Genomic DNA, 19,443 nt, shown 5'->3' on the forward strand with positions numbered 1-19,443 from the left:
GAAGTAGCCGACACTGGAAACAATCCATGTGTCCATCAATAGGTGAATGGTATGCACATGGTAATATATCCACACACTAGCATACTACTGCACATTAAAAAAGGATGAACTACTGACTCACACACCAACAGTGAAGGATCTTTTTTTTTTTGAGACGGAGTTTTACTCTTATTGCCCAGGCTGGAGAGCAATGGCGCGATCTCAGCTCACTGCAACCTCCGCCTCCCATGTTCAAGCGATTCTCCTGCCTCAGCCTCCTAAGCAACTGGGATTACAGGCATGGGCCACCACATCTGGCTAATTTTGTGTTTTTAGTAGAGACAGGGTTTCTCCATGTTGGTCAGGATGGTCTCAAACTCCCAATCTCAGGTGATCTGCCCACTTGGGCCTGCCAAAATGATGGGATTACAGGCATGAGCCACCGCGCCTGGCCAACAGTAAAGGATCTTAACATGATTATGCTGAATATTGATTGTTTTTGTCTGGATGATCTGTCTATTGAGAAATAGTCAGACAAAAAAATACAACTGGCTGGGCGTGGTGGCGTGTGCCTGTAATCCAAGCACTTTGGGAGGTGGAGGTAGGCGGATCACTTGAGGCCAGGAGTTTGATACCAGCCTGGCCAACATAGCGAAACCTTGTCTCCACTAAAAATGCAAAAAATTAACTGGTGTGATGGCATGCACCTGTAGTCCCAGCTACTTGGGAGGCTGAGGCTCCCCAGCTTGGGCCCGGGAGGTGGAGGTTGCAGTGAGTCGAACTGCAGCCCAACCTGGGCGACAGAGCAAAACTATGTGTCTCAAGAAAACCCCCAAAACAACAACAAAAAACAATGGTGTAATTTACAGAAAACCTGCATTTATAGAAAATGTAAACCAATCTATAGTGAAAGAAAAGAGAAGAAGGCTCACTGGGAGTGTGGGGGTTGACAAGAGGAGCTAGAGGGAGGTACAAGAGCATAGGCATGAATAAACTCCTAGGGTCAACGGCCATGTTCATTATCTTGATTACAGTGTTGGTTTCATGAGTATACATATATCCCAATAGAAATTATATGCATTTTAAATATATGCAGTTTGTAGTGTGACAATTATTCTTGATAAAGAAAAAGGCAACCAGAAGATAAAAAAAAGAAGTGGTATGTTAACAGTGGAACTCTATCTCCATGTCTATTTACTTATTTGCAGGATGGATTGCTATTCTGGGTGCCATCTGGTTGCTAATTTTAGCTGATATTCATGATTTTGAGATAATTCTACACAGAGTGGAATGGGCAACGCTTCTGTTCTTTGCGGCGCTCTTTGTTCTGATGGAGGTAAGATTTTAGAACTTTCGCCATATGGCATTTTACTGATTTCGTATTTCATATTTTGTTTGGTGAATGAAGAAAGGCTACATCTATAAATCTTTCCTCATATTCTCTAAGTGGAAAACAGTGGAGGTTGTAATTGGACTATTTTAAGTTAACCAGCTTTACTTTAGCCACTAAGAGATTTCTGATAGCACTGCTTATTTTTTTTTCATGAATTATGTTTGTGATTTGTAAACTCATTCTAATTTCATTTTCTATAAAATATAATTTGCTGTAAGTTGAGTCTGGAGCTAAATTACTTATAACAGCAAGTTTACGAGGTAGTGTGACCTGGATCTGTTTCATTTTGTGTAATATTTAAGTACATTTCTGTTATCACGGAAAAGACTACATCAGTAATATGTATGGTTTCCGTTACAATTGTTGTTACAAAATTACTCAAAATACTTTTAAATCTTGAGACTTCATTTACAAACTCGTGTCCTCCTCAAACAGAAAGATTTACTAACACGGAAAGATAGTACTCTTCAAACTGTTCCCCCAGCACCACTTCTCTGCATTTCTTCAGTTTAACATGTAATGTGCTTTCATTTTCATTAAGCTAGAAATATTTTCTAATTTTCCATATAATTTCTTTTTTTGACTTATGGGTTATTTCAAAGTATGTTTTGAAGGTTCCAAATATTGGTGGATTGCCCGTGTCTCTTTATGTTTTTGACTTATTTAATTCAGTTGTGGTCACAGGACATATGTTGCACAATTGCAGTCCTTTTAATTTTTTTAAGACTTGTTTTACGGTCTAGCATTTGATCTGTCTTGGAGAATATTCTACTTGTGATGTGTATTCTGCTGCTGTTATGTGGAGCATTCTATGAGTGTCAGATTTGTCCTGCTTGTTAACAGTTCTGTTTTTCTCTTGCACATTACCTCTGATATTCTGTGAAACTCTTCTTTCAGTGATTGAGAAAAGGGTATTGCAGTCTTCAACGATTTTGTTGGATTGGATATTTTTCCTTTCAAGTGTGTCAGCTTTTGCTTCATGTATCTTGAGGATTGGTTGTTAAGTGTATATACTTTTATAATTATTACATCATCCAAATGAATAGAACTTTATCATTACTAAATGTCTCTTTTTCTCTGGTAATATTTTTGTCTTAGGGTCTATTTGCCTGATACTGGTATAGCCACTTTGGCCCACTTTTATTTACTGTTTGCATGAGTTATCATTTTAAAAATGATAAAATCTAGCCTGACAATTTCTACATTTTAACTGAAATGTTCAGTCCACTCACATTTAATACAGTTTTTCATATGCTTGGCTTTGTGTCTGCTACTTTGCTATTTTCACTATATCTCGTATCTTTTTTCCTCTCTTTATCTTTTACGGCTTTCTTACTGTGTTAAATTATATTTTCTTGTATACATTTTAATTCTTTGTTTCTTTTTTTAAAACTGTGTTTTTGAGTTATTTTATTATTGATTGCTCCAAGGGTTAAACTGTACATCTTAGTTTAATACGATCTGTACTGGATTAATACTAACTTATTTCGTGGAAAATACAGACATTGTGTTCCAGTATAGCTCCATTCGTCCTCCCTTGTTTGTGCTTTGATGGTCACATATGTTATACTTCTACTTCATATGCCTAACGTATAAAATTGTTTTATCATTTCAATTATTTTATGCAATGTATTTTATGTTAAAGAGAAAAAAGGGAAATGATAAAAAAGACATACAGTTGACTCTTGAACAACGTGGATTTGAATTGCATTGGGTCCACTTATATGGAGATCTTTTTCAATAAATGGGAAATTTTTTTGGAGATATGTGACAATTTGAAAAAACTCACAGATGAACTGCATAGCTTAGAAATATTGAAAAAAATTAATTCAAAGTTAGGTATGTCACATAGACCAATGAAACAGAACAGAAAGCCCAGAAATAAGGCCGTACACCTGTGACCATCTGATCTTTGACGAAGCTGACCAAAACAAGCAGTGGGGAAGGCACTCTCTGCTCAATAAATGGTGCTGGGAGAACTGGCTACCCACATGCAGAAGACTGAAATCAGATCCCTTCCTTACACCATATACAAAAATCAACTCCAGATGGATTAAAGACTTAAACCTAAACCCCAAACTATAAAACCCTGGAAGACAATCTAGGCAGTACCATTCTGTACATAGGCACGGGCAAAGATTTCATGACGAAGGTGCCAAAAGCAATTGCAACAAAAGCAAAAATTGACAAATGGGATCTATTAAACTAAAGAGCTTCTGCACAGCAAAAGGAGCTATCAACAGAGTAAACAGACAACGTACAGAATGGGAAAAAATTTTTGCAAACTCTGCATCTCTGACAAAGGTCTAATAGGAACCAGTGTCTATAAGGAACTTACGCAAATTTACAAGAAAAAAAAAAACCAACAGCTGCATTAAAAAGTGAGCAAAGGACATGAACAGACACTTTCAAAAGAAGACATACATGCAGCCAATCAGCATATGATAAAAGCTCAGTATCACCAACCATTAGAGAAATGTGAATCACAACTACAATGCTATACTGTCTCACACCAGTCATATAGCTATTATTAAAGACTCAACAAATAACCCATGCTAATGAAGTTGCAGAGAAAAGGGATCACTTATACACTGCTGGTGGGAGTGTAAATTAGTTCAACCGTTGTGGAAAGCAGTGTGGTGATTCCTTAAAGAGCTAAAAACTGAATTGCCATTTGACTCAGGAAATTCTATTACTGGGTATATACCAAAAGGAATATAAATTCTTGTGCTGTAAAGACATATGCACATGTGTGTTAATTGCAGCATTATTCACAATAGTGAAGACATGGAATCGATCTAAATGTCCATAAGTGGTAGACTGGATAAAGAAAAGTGGTACATATGCACCATGGAACACTCTGCAGCCGTTAAAAGAATGAGATAATATCTTTTGCGGAAACATGGGTGGAGCCAGAGGCCATTATCTTTAGCAAACTAACACAGGAACAGAAAACCAAATACCACATGTTTTCACTTATAAGTGGGAGCTGAATGATGAGAACACACGGACCGAAAGAGGGGAACAACAGACACTGGGGCCTACTGGAGGATGAAAGATGGGAGGAGGGAGAGGTTCAGGAAAAATAAGTAATGGGTGCAATACCTGGGTGACAAAATAATCTGTACAACAAACTCCTGTGACATGAGTCTACCTACATAACAAACCTGCACATGTACCCCTGAACTTAGAAGTTAAAAAAAGTTGTCCTTTGAACCAGTTATTTAAAAAAAAATGATGGTGGGTTGTGAGTGGCCAGGGGTCAAAATAAGCACATGGGAGAGACACAGAAACACACACACACACACACACACACACCAAACAAAAAACCACAAAAGGCAAGTCATGAATGCATAAAATTTTTGTAGATACTAGTCTATCTTATTTACTCCTATAAAATATACACAAATCTATTATACAACAGCGAAATTGATCAAAGCTTACACAAACACAGATAGTACATGGTACCATTCGCAGCCAAGGGAAATATAAGCACATGTAAAGATGCAGCATTCAATCATAACTGTGTAAAGTTAACTGTGGTACATACTGTGCTACTGAAATAATTTCACAGCCACCTCCTGTTGCTCTTGCAGTGAGTGAGGATCTACTTAAGATGCCACGTGATGCTGATCATCTCCTCCTTTGTGGTTCATCCCTTCAGTAAATTGCCCATTGCAGTAAAACCTGGTCTCTCAATTCCCATGTGTTTCTTGTGTTTACTGCAATGCTGTAAACCTTGAATGACACGTGGGACCCATAGCAAGTGCCACTAGTGATGCTGGAGAAGCAGAGAAAAGTCGTAACATTACAGGAGAAAGTTGGATTGCTTGATATGTCCCATAGATTGTGGTCTGCAGCTGCACTTGCCTACTATTTCTGACAGATGATTCACCTTGTAAACAGATGATGTAAACTTATGGTATCGATAAATACAGTACTGTAAATGTATTTTTTCTTTCTTTTTTTTTTTTTTTTTTTTTTTTTTTTGAGACGGAGTCTCGCTATGTCGCCCAGGGTGGAGTGCAGTGGCCGGATCTCAGCTCACTGCAAGCTCCGCCTCCCGGGTTTTTACGCCATTCTCCTGCCTCAGCCTCCCGAGTAGCCGGGACTACAGGCGCCCACCACCTTGCCTGGCTAGTTTTTTGTATTTTTTTTAGTAGAGACGGGGTTTCACCATGTTAGCCAGGATGGTCTCGAACTCCTGACATCGTGATCCGCCCGTCTCGGCCTCCCAAAGTGCTGGGATTACAGGCTTGAGCCACCGCGCCCGGCCTGTTTTTTCTTTCTTATGATTGTCTTAATAACATTTTCTTTTCTGTAGCTTACTTTATTGTAAGAATACAGTGTGTAAGATGTATAACAGAAAATACGTGTTCCAGGAGTTTGGGACCAGCCTGGGTAACACAATGAGATTTTGTCTCTATAAAAATATTAAAAAATTAGCTGGCACAGTGGTGCAGGCCTGTAGTCCCAGCTACACGGGAGGCTGGTGTGGGAGGAGCACTTGAACCTGGGAGGTTGAGACTGCTGCGAGTTGTGATTGTGCCACTGCACACCAGCCTGGATGACAGAGCAAGACTGTGTCTCAAAACAAAACAAAAGAAAATGAAATCTGTGTTAATTGACTGTTTATGTTATTGGCAAGACTCCCAGTCAATAGTAGGCTATTAGTAGTTAAGATTTGGGGGAGTCAAAATCTATACACAGATTTTCAACTTTGTAGGGGGCTGGTGCCCCTAAAACCCACATTGTTTGAGGGTCAGGGTGTGTGTGTGTGTGTGTGTGTGTGTGTGTGTGTGTGTGTTTGTATGTATCTTTCCTACAATTCTTTACTTCTTTGTATGGATTTAAATTGCCACACGATGTCAGCCTGAAGAATTTCCTTTAGTATATCTTGTAAAGCAAATCTGTTGGAAACAAATTCTCTCTTTGTTTATATGTGAATGCATTTATTTATTTATTTATTTATTTATTTATTTTTGAGACGGCGTCTCGCTCTGTCTCCCGGGCTGGAGTGCAGTGGCCAGATCTCAGCTCACTGCAAGCTCCGCCTCCCGGGTTTACGCCATTCTCCTGCCTCAGCCTCCCAAGTAACTGGGATTACAGGCGCCTGCCATCTCGCCCGGCTAGGTTTTTGTATTTTTTAGTAGAGACGGGGTTTCACCGTGTTCGCCAGGATGGTCTCGATCTCCTGACCTCGTGATCCACCTGTCTCGGCCTCCCAAAGTGCTGGGATTACAGGCTTGAGCCACCGTGCCCGGCCGTGAATGCATTTATTTTGTCTTTTTAAAGTATAGTTTTTTTTTCACTTATATAAGAATACTTGATAGTTTTTTTTTTTTTTCTTTCACCAGTCCAAATCTGTCATTCTGACTTTGGGTCTCCATTGCTTCTTATGAGAAATTAGCTGTTAATCATTGCTTTCCTCTTGTGCACATTGAGTCATTCTTCTGTTGCTGCTTTTGAGGCTTTACTTTGTCTTTCAGTAGTGTGACTATGATGCATCTAGGTGTGGATCTTTTTGTGTTTATCCTATTTATGTGTTTTTTGAAATTTTTAGCTTTTAAGATCTTTAGATTAATTTTGAAATTAATTTTGGGTATTTGGATAGTTTTTGGTTACTATTTTTCACATACATTATTCTCTCTTTTTTAAAAAAAATATTACTATCTTTCTTTTCTGGGATTCCTATTACAGACATGTTGGTTTGCTTGATTGTGTCCCATAGGTTTTGATACTTTATTCATTTTTCTTCTTTCTTTTTTCTTCTATGTTCTTCAGATTGAATAATTTCTGTTGATCTATTTTAATTTTTGATGTGTAATTTTTATGTCATCTCACATATTCTATTGAGTCCCTCTAATAAATTTTTCATTTCACTTGTATTATTCAATTCCAGAATTTCCATTCTGTTGTCTTAAAAATAATTTTTATCTCCTATGATATTCTCTACTTAATGCATCATTGTCATCATTTTTCATTTTTAAAAGCATGATTCTTTAATTCTCTGAACATATTTAAAATTCTGCTCTGAAGTCTTCCCTAACTTCAGCATCCAGGCTTCCCTCACAGATAGTGACAATTGGCAGTTTTTACCCCAGAGCAGGGGTCACACTTTCCTTTATTTTTTGCATATCTCGTAATTTTTGTAAAAAAATTAGAAAGTTTAGATAATGTATTTTAGCAACTATAGATGCTGATTTATCTCCCTGAATTTGTTATTGATTTCATTTATATGAAATAATTATAAAATGTCCTTCTTTGACCCTAAAAACAACTTTTGTCTTAAGGTTAATTTTGTCTGATGTTAGCATAGTTACTCCAGCTCTTTTGTTGTTGTTGTTACCGTTTGTGTGGTCTTCGTCCATCTTTTTTCTTTCAATCTATCTGGGTCTTTCAATCTAATGTGACAGCAGTAAGCTCTTGTAGATAGCATACAGTTGACTCACATTTAAAAAATCCACTTAGCCCATATCTGCCCTTTAATTGGTATGTTTATTCCATTTACAGTTTATGTAAATACTAAGAAGGTAGTATTTATATCTGACATTTTTCTATTTTTTTTTTTTTCCTTTAACTGTCTCTTTCCCTGGTCTCTCTGTTAAGGCATCTGTCTTTGCTGATATCACATACAACCTTCAGGCTTCATTAATTCCCAGCTGATTGCTCTATTTAAGTCCTAAGTTTTTAAGAATAGTTTTAGGTTCACAGCAAAATTGAGAGGAAGGTAAAGAGGTTTGCCATATACTCCAACCCCTACACATGCATAGCTTCCCCCATTATTAACTTCCTCCCTCACAGTGGTACAGTTGTTACGATTTATGAATCTAAATTGATGCATTATAGTCATCCAGAGTCCATAGTTTATATTAGTGCTCATTCTTGGTTCTTGGTGTCATACATCCTGCGGGTTTGGACAAAGGTGTAATGACGTGTATCCATCATTGTGGTATTGTACAGAGTAGTTCTTCTGCCCTAAAATTCCTCTATGCTCCATTTGTTCATCCCTTCTTCTCCCCCAGCCCCTGGAAATCATTGTTCTTCTTCCTGTCTCCATAGTTTTGAATTTTCCAGAATGTCTTATAGTTGGAATAGTACAGTATGTGGTCTTTTCACATTGGCCTCTTTCATTTAGAGTAATATGCATTTAACTTTCCTTCTTGTCTTTTCATGGCTTCACAGCTCATTTCTTTTTAGCTCTGAATAACATTCCATTATCTGGATGTACCACACTTTATTTATTCACCCAGCATGATTTAAGGACATATTGGTTGCTTCCAAGTTTTGGCAATTTTAAATAAAGCTGCTATGAACATCTATGTGCAACTTTTTATGTGGACATAAATCTTCCAATCCTTTGGGATTTCCTTTGGGAAATATGAAGGAGTGTGGCCAGATGATACGTGCACCACCTAGAGCACTCCCAAGTTGCTGAAGTCCTCAGCATATATTCCAGAAGCTTATGGAATCAATTGGGACTATTCTTGTGTGTCTTTACTACCCAATACCTAGCACCTCCTCATGTAATTGTGGGTATGAGAGTAATCATGATTCTTTGAGGAGAACTAGATGATGTTTATCTTCTTGGCTATTTTATTTATACATCATGTTTGATTTCCTTAATTTTTTTTTCTGTATATCTTCTTCATAGTTTATTTCACTCTCCCTAATTGCCTCCTAATATTTTTTTCTTTTCTCCATACCAACCTAGGCAATTAGGGGAACCAAACTGAGCATATTGATTCAGTTACCTTGACACTGGGAAAGGCTATTTTGTCTCACTTCTCCTTCTATTCATTGTTATACTGCAGTATCCTATTGATAAGTATCAGGCAGTTTCAGCATGTGAGCACTAACGGGGACAATTTATCCAGCTGCTTCCTTTAGGGCCTGTATCCAATAGTGCAGGTACATGTAGCATTGGTTTTATTCATATTGGTAAGTCAGAATACAATTTTGTAAAATTTCTTCCTGTTGATTTAAAAAAAGTTCTGGAAACTATGGGATATAATATGTTTTCAATGAGAACAAAACAAAGAATTTTCATTTGTGACTGAAACTAATGTTAACAAAACCAACCCAACAAAGTTGCTGCTTTCTAACAATTAAAGAAAATTCCGAAACAAATATTGTTGTGGGCATTAATTGAAAGAGGCAATTTTTGTACAGAAGCCAACAGGAAAGATTTCTGACTACAACTATGGGATGCATTCTTGCCTCAGTTTCCAACCTCCATGTTTTTATTTGGGTCCTCAGCAGAATATGTTAATCTGTCGTAGTTACTTATATCTTCTTGAAAATCAAGAGGGGCTGGGCACGGTGGCTCACACCTGTAATCCCAGCACTTTGGGAGGCTGAGGCAGGTGGATCATGAGGCCAGGAGTTAGAGACCAGCCTGGCCAATATGGTGAAACCCTGTCTCTACTAAAAATATAAAAATTAGCCAGGCGTGGTGGCTCACACCTGTAATCCCAGCTACTCGGGAGGCTGAGGCAGGAGAATCGCTTGAACCCGGGAGGTGGAGGTTTCAGCGAGTCGAGATCGTGCCACTGCACTCCAGCCTAGGTGACAGAGTGAGACTCTGTCTAAAAAAAAAAAAAAATCAAGAGGGAGCTGAGCTTACTATTATTGCATTAACTTTGCTTGTCCTATAACATTGTATGAATTGTGGTTTTCGAAGATGTTCAATGATTCTCCAACTTGAGTAGTCTAAACTGTGGGGAGTTGAGGAACAGTGGAATCTTCATGTGGTGTAACCTTAAGGAAGCCAGTTCAGATGCTTGCCTTCCCCAGACTTCCCCGAGGGGCAGCCTAACACTCCTTCTGAAAAGCGTTAGACTTTTTGACCTAAAAGGGACAATCAACTGGGCAAGATACTCTGACCGTCCTTTTTGAAGTGGGAAACGCCCTATTATGAGCTGTTTTAAGACCTGGATGCTTTCAACTCTGTTACTTTATCCTCAGATGTTCCTGTTCATTTTGCTCCCACTCATCCGTATGTAACAGGTCCTCACCTTGCTTCTCCTCTCTATGAGCAGTCTGACCATCATCATCAAGCTTGACCAGACCTCACTGCATGTGGATCCAGCCTCTGGCCTAATGGGGAGATGGATAAGTTGGAAGCTTTCTCATGTGCCATGAATACCACAGGACCGTGAGAACACTGCAGTGGGCGTGCTCAGAGGAGATCTGTGCACCAGTCCAGGAAGGACTCTTCCAACTCAGGCCAACAGGTTGTAGTTCCCATAATGTTTATGAGCACAGGCTTTCACATCAGATGGATCCATGTTCAGAGCTCAGCTTTGCCACTTCCTGTTCTAAACTTTTAGACAAATTACTCAATACCTCTGAGCCTCAATTTTCTTATCTTTAGAATAGTCTATTAATATTAATCATGCTGCTTGTGAGAACCAAGATCATATTGAAGTACTGAGCTCCATGTAGAGTTCCTAGTTGGCGTTCAAAAAATGCTGTAGCCTATTATTATTAATTTTTTTAGTAATAATTTGATTCAAAAGCTTAATTCAACCTTTTCTTGTTCAAACTATTCACTGTTAGCCCAGAAGGGAGTAAGGTTTGTATACAGAGGTCGTAGGCAAGCTACTGGGGCCCCGCAGATCTCACACACCCAGCCCCCCGACCCCAAGCAGCCATTCCCTACAGAGTGGCCTGCCTTCATCTTCACGTCCTGGGCTTTCATCTCTTGTTTTACATCTGCTATCTAAAACCTACCTAAGACCTCTTCCAGATTTTGAGGGCTTCCTGGCCCTTTTCCTGCCATTTTTGGACCCGAGTTCTCCAGCATAAATTTTGGGTCGAATCCTTCTTCTGTCATGTTGCAGTGGCTCTGAAACAGGCCCCACTCTGAAGCACATACAGTAGGTCAGGTGTGTTCTCTTTTTTGGAAAACAGTTGGAGACGTTTGGGTCTATTAATCTATTTTGCACTGACTGTTGTTACTGAGGTCAGATTGTCTTCTAGAAAATTTGGTCAAACCATAGAGTAGTTGGTACAATGAAAACTGTAGACACCTTGTCTCCTGAAATTCAAGATCAATTTTGAGTATTTCTAAATTTGGATAATGGAACATGTTTCCATAGATTTAGAAGGGCTTCAAAGTTAGTTAATAAATAACCTCTGTTAAGGAATGTTATTTGACTTGTCCTTTTGTCTTATAGGGATTTGAAATGTTAAGTGGCCTTTAAATTCATGTTTAAAAATGTCTAGATGATTCTTGGACATAGGGAGTACATAACATCAATATAAAAATGTTTACCCTTAGAAGAAGAAAATTTAGAATGAAACTGTTAGGCAGGAAATGTCTTTTTTTCTTTCCAATTTGCATTTTGGGTTCGAGGGTACATGTGCATCTTTGTTACATGGGTAAACTGCACGTCATGGGGGCTTGGCTTACAGATTATTTCATCACTCAGGTAATAAGCATAGGACCTGATATGTAGTTTTTTGATCTTTACCCTCTTCCCACCTTCCACCCTCAAGTAAACTCCAGTGTCTATGGTTCCCTTCTTTGTGTCCATGTGTACTCAATGTGTACTCAATGTTTAGCTCCTACTTATAATGAAAACATGCAGTATTTGGTTTTCTGTTCCTGTGTTAGTTTGCTAAGGACAGTGGTTTCCAGCTGCATCCGTGTTGCTGCAAAGGACATGATTTCATTCTTTTTTATGGCTGCATAGTATTCCGTGATATATATCACATTTTCTTTATTCAGTCCACTGTTGATGGGCATTTAGGTTGGTTCCGTGTTTTTGCTATTGTGAATAGTGCTGCGATGAACATATGCATGCACTTGTCTTTGTGATAGAATGATTTATATTCCTTTGGGTACATATACAGTAATGAGATTGGTGGGTTGAATGGTATTCTTTGAGGATCTCCAAACTGCTTTCCACATTGGCTGAACTGACTTATACTCTAATCAGCAGTGTCTAAATGTTCTCTTTTCTCTGCAACCTCACCAACATCTATTATGTTTTCACTTTTTAATAATAACCATTCTGACTGGCATGAGGTGGTGTCTCATTTTGGTTTTGATTTGCAACATAATTAGCCATGGTGAGCATTTGTTCATATGCTTGTTGGCCACGTGTATGTCTTCTTTTGAGAAATGTCTATTCATGTCTTTTGCCCATACTTTAATAGGGCTGTTTGTTTTTTGCATGTAAATTTGTTTAAGTCTCTTATAGATGCTGAATATTAGACCTTTGTCAGATACATACTTTGCAAACATTTTCTCCCATTCCATTGGTTGTCTGTTCACTGAGGTGACAGTTTCTTTTGTTATGCAGAAGCTCCTTAGTTTAATGAGGCCCCATTTGTCAACTTTTGTTTTTGTTGTAATTGCTTTTGGGGTCTTTGTCGTGAAATCTTTGCCAGGGTCTGTGTCCAAAATGGTACTTCCTAGGTTTTCTTCTAGGGTTTTTATAGTTTTAGGTTTTAAATTAAAATCTTTAATCCATCTTGAGTTGATTTTTGTATGTAATGAAAGGAAGGGGTCTGGTTTCAATCTTCTGCATATGGCTAGCCAGTTATCTCAACACCATTTATTGAATGGGGAGTCCTCTCTCCATTGTTTGTTTTTGTGGATTTTTTTGTCAAAGATCTGATAGTTGTGGGTGTGTGGCTTTATTTCTGGGTCCTCTATTCTGTTCCGTTGGTCCATGTGTCTGTTTTTGTACCACTACCATGCTGTTTTGGTTAATTGTAGTCATGTAGTATAGTTTGAAGCTTGGGTGATGTGATGCCTCCAGTTTTGTTCTTTTTGCTTTAAACTTCCTAGGCTATTTGGGCTCTTTTTTTGGTTCCATATATATTTTGCAACAGTTTTTTTTTCTAATTCTGTGAAGAATATCATTGGTAGTATGATATGAATAGCATTGAATCTATAGATTGCTTTGGGCGTATGGCCATTTTAACAATATTGATTCTTCTTATCCATGAGCATGGGAGGTTTTTCCATTTGTTTGTGTCATCAGTGATTTCTTTCAGCAGTGGTTTGTAATTCTTGTTGTACAGCTCTTTCGCCTCCCTGGTTAGCTATCTTTCTAGGCATTGTATTTTTTTGTAGAGCTGTTGTAAATGGGATTGCATTCTTGATTTGTCTCTCAGCTTGAATGTTTTTGGTGTTTAAAATTGCTACTGATTTTCAGCCATTGATTTTGTATCCTGAAATTTTGCTGGAGTTATTTATCAACTAAAGTAGCTTTTGGGCCGAGACTATGGGGTTTTCTAGGTATAAAACCATATTGTCTGTGAAAAGATAGTATGACTTCCTGTCTTCCTATTTGGATGTCTTTTATTTCTTACTCTTGCCTGATTGCTCTGGCTAGGACTTCCAGTACTGTGTTGAATAGGTGTGGTGAGAAAGGGCATCCTTATCTTGTTCCAGTTCTCAAAGGGAATGGTTCCAACTTTTGCCCATTCAGTATGAAGTTGGCTGTGGGTTTGTCATAGATAGCTCTTATTATTTTAAGGTATACTCCTTTGATGCCTAGGTAGGGATGTTGAATTTTATCAAAAGCTTTTTCTGCGTCTATGGTGATGATCATGTGGGTTTTGTTTTTAATTCTGTTTGTGTGGTGAATCACATTTATTGATTTACATATGTTGCACCAAACTTGCATCTAAGAGATATCTAAGAGATAGAGCCTAATCATAGTGGATTAGCTTTTTGATGAGCTACTGGATTCAGTTTGCTAGTATTTTATTGAAGATTTTTTACATCTATGTTCATCAGGGATATTGGCCTGAAATTTTCTTCTTCTTCTTCTTTTTTTTTTTTTGGTGTTGTGTCTCTGCTAGGTTTGGTATCAGAAGAGGAGGGACTCTTCTCTAATTCATTCTATGGGGCCATCTCATAGAATGGTACCAGCTCATCTTTAGAAAATGTCTTCATCTGACCTGATGGGCACATTAAATACAGTATTTTTCATGGCAGTGTTGGCCCCACTTTCTTTCAGGTTGTAGCAGTCTCTTCTTATAACAAGGATTTAGCAGCATAAGGGAAATCTCTATTCAGTATTCCTATAGACAGAACCAACATAGATGAGCTCACAATCTAAAATTGCAAAACACATGGAGAAATAGTTTATCATGAATGAGACCAAGCAAGACATTTTTGGATCATAATAATTTGAGAATGATGGTTAACATTTTTTTCACTGTGATGCAGAATTTATTAATTCAGTCAATTTTTGTTTGATATATTTTGAAGAAAGGTTATTAGTTATGTACAAATGCAGAATTGTTCTATTTTTCTGAGAATTGGAAATTTTATCACTGGATAAGTTACCTTTTAAAAAATCTGTAATAATGCTTTTAATCTGTTAAATTGTATTTTTACTGATGTTAATCTAGAGCTACGTATCAATTCCATCATTAATATATGCATAGCATCTCTGTTCCCAATCTTTTACTTACAAATTGTCTGTGTTTTTGTATTTTAGGTGTGTCTTAAAAATAGCATATGGGGGTGGGTGCAGTGGCTCACACTGTAATCCCAGCACTCGGGAGGCTGACATGGGAGGATCGCTTGAGGTCAGGAGTTTGAGACCAGCTTGGTCAACGTAGTAAGACCCCATCTCTAAACAAACAAACAAAAGCATACTGTTGGATTTTGTTTGTCATCCAAAATGACAATCTCTTCCTTTTAACTCCTGAGTAGAATCAATTTTTCTTCTTTATGACAATATTATATATTATATATTATATTTATGTATCATTTTTGGCTTTTTACTTGCCCATAGTTTCAATGCTATCTCCTCTTTTTTTTTTTCTTTGAGACGGAATCTCACTTTGTTGCCCAGGCTGGAGTGCAGTGGTGCCATCTTGGCTCACTGAACCTCCGCCTCCCGGGTTCACGCCATTCTCCTGCCTCAGCCTCCCAAGTAGCTGGGACTACAGGCGCCCGCCACCACGCCCAGCTAATTTTTTGGTATTTTTAGTAGAGACGGGGTTTCACTGTGTTTGCCAGGATGGTCTTGATCTCCTTACCTCATGATCCGCCCGCCTCGGCCTCCCAAAGTGCTGGGATTACAGGCATGAGCCACCGTGCCTGGCCTCCCCGATTCTTTTTTATAACTATATAGTACCCCATTTTGTGACTGTGCCGTAGTTTATTCAACGTTCCTTCTACATAGAGGCATTTAGGTTGTCTCCAGTCTTTTGTAATTACAAACAACACAACAGTGAATGTTTTTGTATTATTGGAGGTGTACCTTCAGGGTATATTTCTAGAAGTCAGATCACAGAGTCAAAGGGAAGTGCATGTTTTATTCTTTATTGCCAGATTTCCCTCTGCAGGAGTTGTGCTGGGTTACACTCCCACTGGCGTTACGTGAGCATGGCCATTTTCCTAGTCTGCCTAACAGAATGTGACATCATAAATTTTCATTTTGTCAGTTTTATGAAAATAGTATCTCAGTGCTGTTTTCAGTTGCATTTCCTTAATGATAAGTGAATTTGAACATTTTTTCAGGTTTGAAGGTCAATTTTGAATCCTTTTTGGTTAATCGTGCATTCATGTCAATTTCCTGTTTTTCGATTGCATCTTTGTTTCACAGTGTTCAAGGGTTCTTCATTTATTAGGGATATTAGCTCTTTGTGGTATGGACTGTAATTTTTTACTCCTAGTTAGTTGTTTTGTGACTTTTTATAGTATATGTTTGTTTATTTTGGTCGTGTAATTTTAAAACACTTTTATGTAGACAAATTTACTAGTTATGTCTCTGGATTTTCAGTTTTATATAGAAAGGCTAAATAGAAAATCACCCATTACTTACATGCTATCTTATTTTACATTTAAATCTCTAATACATTTGCATTTTTCTTGCATATAGTGTGAAATGTGGAATCTAATTTTATTTTATGTTTCCAAATGACTACCTGCTTGTCCCAGCACCATTTATTAAACAGGACACTTGTACTCCAGTGATTTGAGATGTCAATTTTATCCTGTATTAACTTTTCACATGTCCTTGGTCCTATTTCTGAACTTCTATTATATTGTATGTCTATTTGTCTGTTAACAGACCAGCATCAAATTGTTTGAGGCTTTATAATGTGTTTTAGTGTTTGGTAGGGCTAGTTGTGTCCCCTTTTTAGTTTTTCTTTTTCAGTGCTTTTTGGGATATTCTTACTATTTCTTTTTTCTTATGAACATTAGTATCAACTTGTCTAACTCAGTTATGAAATAGCTTCCTGACATTTTTGATCAAGATGGCATTGAATTCATACATAAATGTGGGAATAGCTGTCATCTATATACTGTTAATTAATTTAATCTGAGAACAGGATGTGTCTTTGTATTTGATAAAGTCTACTTCGGTGTCTTTCAGGAATGTTTTAAAATTGCGTTGTATAAATTTCGCACATTTTTTGTTAAATGTATTATAAAAGATGTAATCTTTGCTGATATTATGCATGTGGTTTTCTTTGCTGGTAAGTTATCTGCTGTTTATTTTTGTGTGTATACAGAGGCCATTGGTTTTCGTAGGTTAATTTATCCTTAGTTGATAGCCCCGTTTAATATTAAATAGTAGCAGAAATAAAGGGTAAACACAGCAGGCCTATGACTGCCATCCTTAGAAAGGTCTGCTTGCCAGGTTAGTCCTTGGCTGGCATCTGGGAACTCAAATTTCAGAAGCATTCCCACCATTATCTAACTGATAAGGACAGTTTACTGTACTGCTTATACAAACAATTTGATTTATGCTAAACACCCGTTTTCTTTCTGGGAGTCTGGAATTTCGGTATATGTTAGGCAGAGGGTGTGTATGTGATCAGAAACACCCGTTTTCTTTCTGGGAGTCTGGAGTTTCAGTGTATGTTAGGCAGAGGGTGTGTATGTGATCAGACCCCAGTAAAAACCTGAGTCTCTAATGGGCTTCTCTGGACAGGAACATCACACACATGTTGCTACGTTTTCATTGCTGGGGAAAGATCATGCACTCTGTGAGCCTCCCGTGGGAGGAAGAGCAAGAAGGAAGCCTCACATGGATCCGTACTCATGCGGACTCTACCTTTGTCTTTGCCCCTTATGATCTGGCTGTGTGTCCTTCACGGCCGTAATGAATGGTAGTGTCAGGTGTGCAACTGCATGCTGATGCGCAGAATTCCTCTAGAACATCTCCAAGTGTCAGGATGGTCTTGGAGACTCTGACACACTGATGATAGTGGAAACGCCTTTAGTATTTCCCTATTCAATATGATACTGGCTTTAGGATTAGGTGTATATACCTAACATAAAACTTTTTATCACATTAACAAAGTATCCACCAATTCCTACTTTCTTGAGTGTTTTAAGCATGAATGGGTGTTGAAATTTGACAAAGATTTTTTCCCCCAGTATTTATGGAGATCATCATATTATTTTTCTCTTAGATCTATTAATAGAGTGTACAGTACTAATGAATTTCCTAATATTGAACCAACCTTGAATTCTGGAATGAATTTTCTTTTCAATGGTTTATTATTTTCTTAATGTGGTCTTTTTGCTAATATTTCATTTTCTATTTGGCATTGATATTTATTAGTAATTCATTATATTCATGAGTAATACTTTTCTGTAGTACTCTTTTTTTTTTTTTTAAAACTAGTCTTTACCTGGTTTAGGTATCATTGTCACACTTGCTTCATAAAAGGAGTTAGGAAAATTTACCTTCTTTTCAGTAATCTGAAATAATGTATAGATCATTGTGACTATCTGATTTTTGAGGCGTTGGTACAATTCCCCTGTGAGACTATCTTGCCCTGGTTCTTTTTTGGGAGTGGGCTAGTTATTTCTTCAATAACTTTTTATTTCTTTGGAAATAGGTCTGTTTAAGCTTTCTAAATCAGATGGGGTCAGTATTGGCAATCTGTATTTCTCTAGGGAACTGTCCACTTCACCTAGGGTTTAACATTTATTTTCACAGAAGCTTCCAAATTAGTCATGTATGATTTAAATTTTACTTCTCTTTCAATGGTTATTTCCGTGTTGTTCTTTCTTACTTTGAATATTTGTGCTTTCTCTCCCTTTTCCTCTTAATCAAGTTAGATTGTGGTTTGTCCATCTTGTTAATTTTTTTCAAAACAACAACCAGGAGTTGGTTTGTTAATTAATATACTGTTTTTATATTCTCTATGTCATTAATTTCTGCTTTAACTTCATTATTTCCCTGCTTTATTTGGTGGACTTTATTTTTTTCTAGTTTTTAGAATTGGAAATTTAATCTTCAGTGTTGTTATTAAATGTGTTTAATGCAATGATTTTCCTCTGATTACTGCTTTAAATGTATCCCTTAAATTTTGATATGTAGTGTTTTCATCATTTTTTAAAAATTGTAATTTCTGTTTCTATTTCTTACAAGAATTGTTTCAATAGAACATTTTTAACTTTCCTGGTAGAAGGACCTTTCTGTTTTTTGTTTCTTAGTGATTTTCTGGCTTGGTTGCATTGGCAGCAAAGAGGTTTTTGTATTTCAGAATATTTCTGCTTTACGGAAGTTACTGGTTGCTATGGCTTTGATATTTGTCCCCTTCAAACCTTATGTGGAAATTTGATCCCAGGGTTGGAGGTGGGGCCTGGTGGGAGGTGCCTGGGTCGTGGTGGGGGACCCCTTCGGAATGGCATGGTGCCATCTTTGTGGTAATGAGTTCTCACTCTGTTAGTCCCTGTAAGAGCTGGTTGTTAAAAGACCTGGCGCCTTCCACTCTCTTGCTTCCTCTTTTGCCGCGTGATCTCAGCACGCCCTGGGTCCCCTTTGCCTTCCCCAACAAATGGGAGCAGCCTGAGGCCCTCACCAGAAGCTGAGTGGATGCTGGAGTCGGCCTCTACTTTCAGAGGCTGCAGAACCATGAGCCAAATAAACTGTTCTTTGTAAGTTGGCTGGATTGGAATCCTTTGTTACCTTTTTTTTTTTTTTTTTTTTGACTGACTTATTTTTTAAAATCCTGCTCCGTTGTCATTTTGTTTATATGTTGATTTTGGAAGACCTGATGTCAGTCTGATTGTTTTGCCTGTGGCCTTGATGATTTTTATCTTCTTCCTTCAAATCTTATAGTTTTAC

At 37.7% G+C, this 19,443-nt stretch overlaps 1 protein-coding gene across 25 annotated transcripts in view; it reads left to right on the forward strand.

Annotated features, from left to right (window-relative positions):
• OCA2 (OCA2 melanosomal transmembrane protein) overlaps positions 1–19,443 on the forward strand; it is a 425,743-nt gene that overhangs the window by 174,932 nt on the left and 231,368 nt on the right. For 20 of the 25 annotated variants that reach the window (XM_077938927.1, XM_077938923.1, XM_077938934.1 and 17 more), the window contains one exon: positions 1,188–1,315. The exons of 4 other annotated variants lie outside the window; for them this stretch is intronic. In XM_077938927.1, the coding sequence (XP_077795053.1) occupies positions 1,188–1,315 (128 nt within the window). Of the gene's footprint in view, positions 1–1,187; positions 1,316–10,413; positions 10,571–19,443 lie in introns of those variants that run through there. One more of the 25 variants, XM_077938944.1, reaches the window with a different exon arrangement.

Source organism: Macaca mulatta, chromosome 7, assembly GCF_049350105.2.
Source record: "Macaca mulatta isolate MMU2019108-1 chromosome 7, T2T-MMU8v2.0, whole genome shotgun sequence".
Taxonomy (NCBI): domain Eukaryota; kingdom Metazoa; phylum Chordata; class Mammalia; order Primates; family Cercopithecidae; genus Macaca; species Macaca mulatta.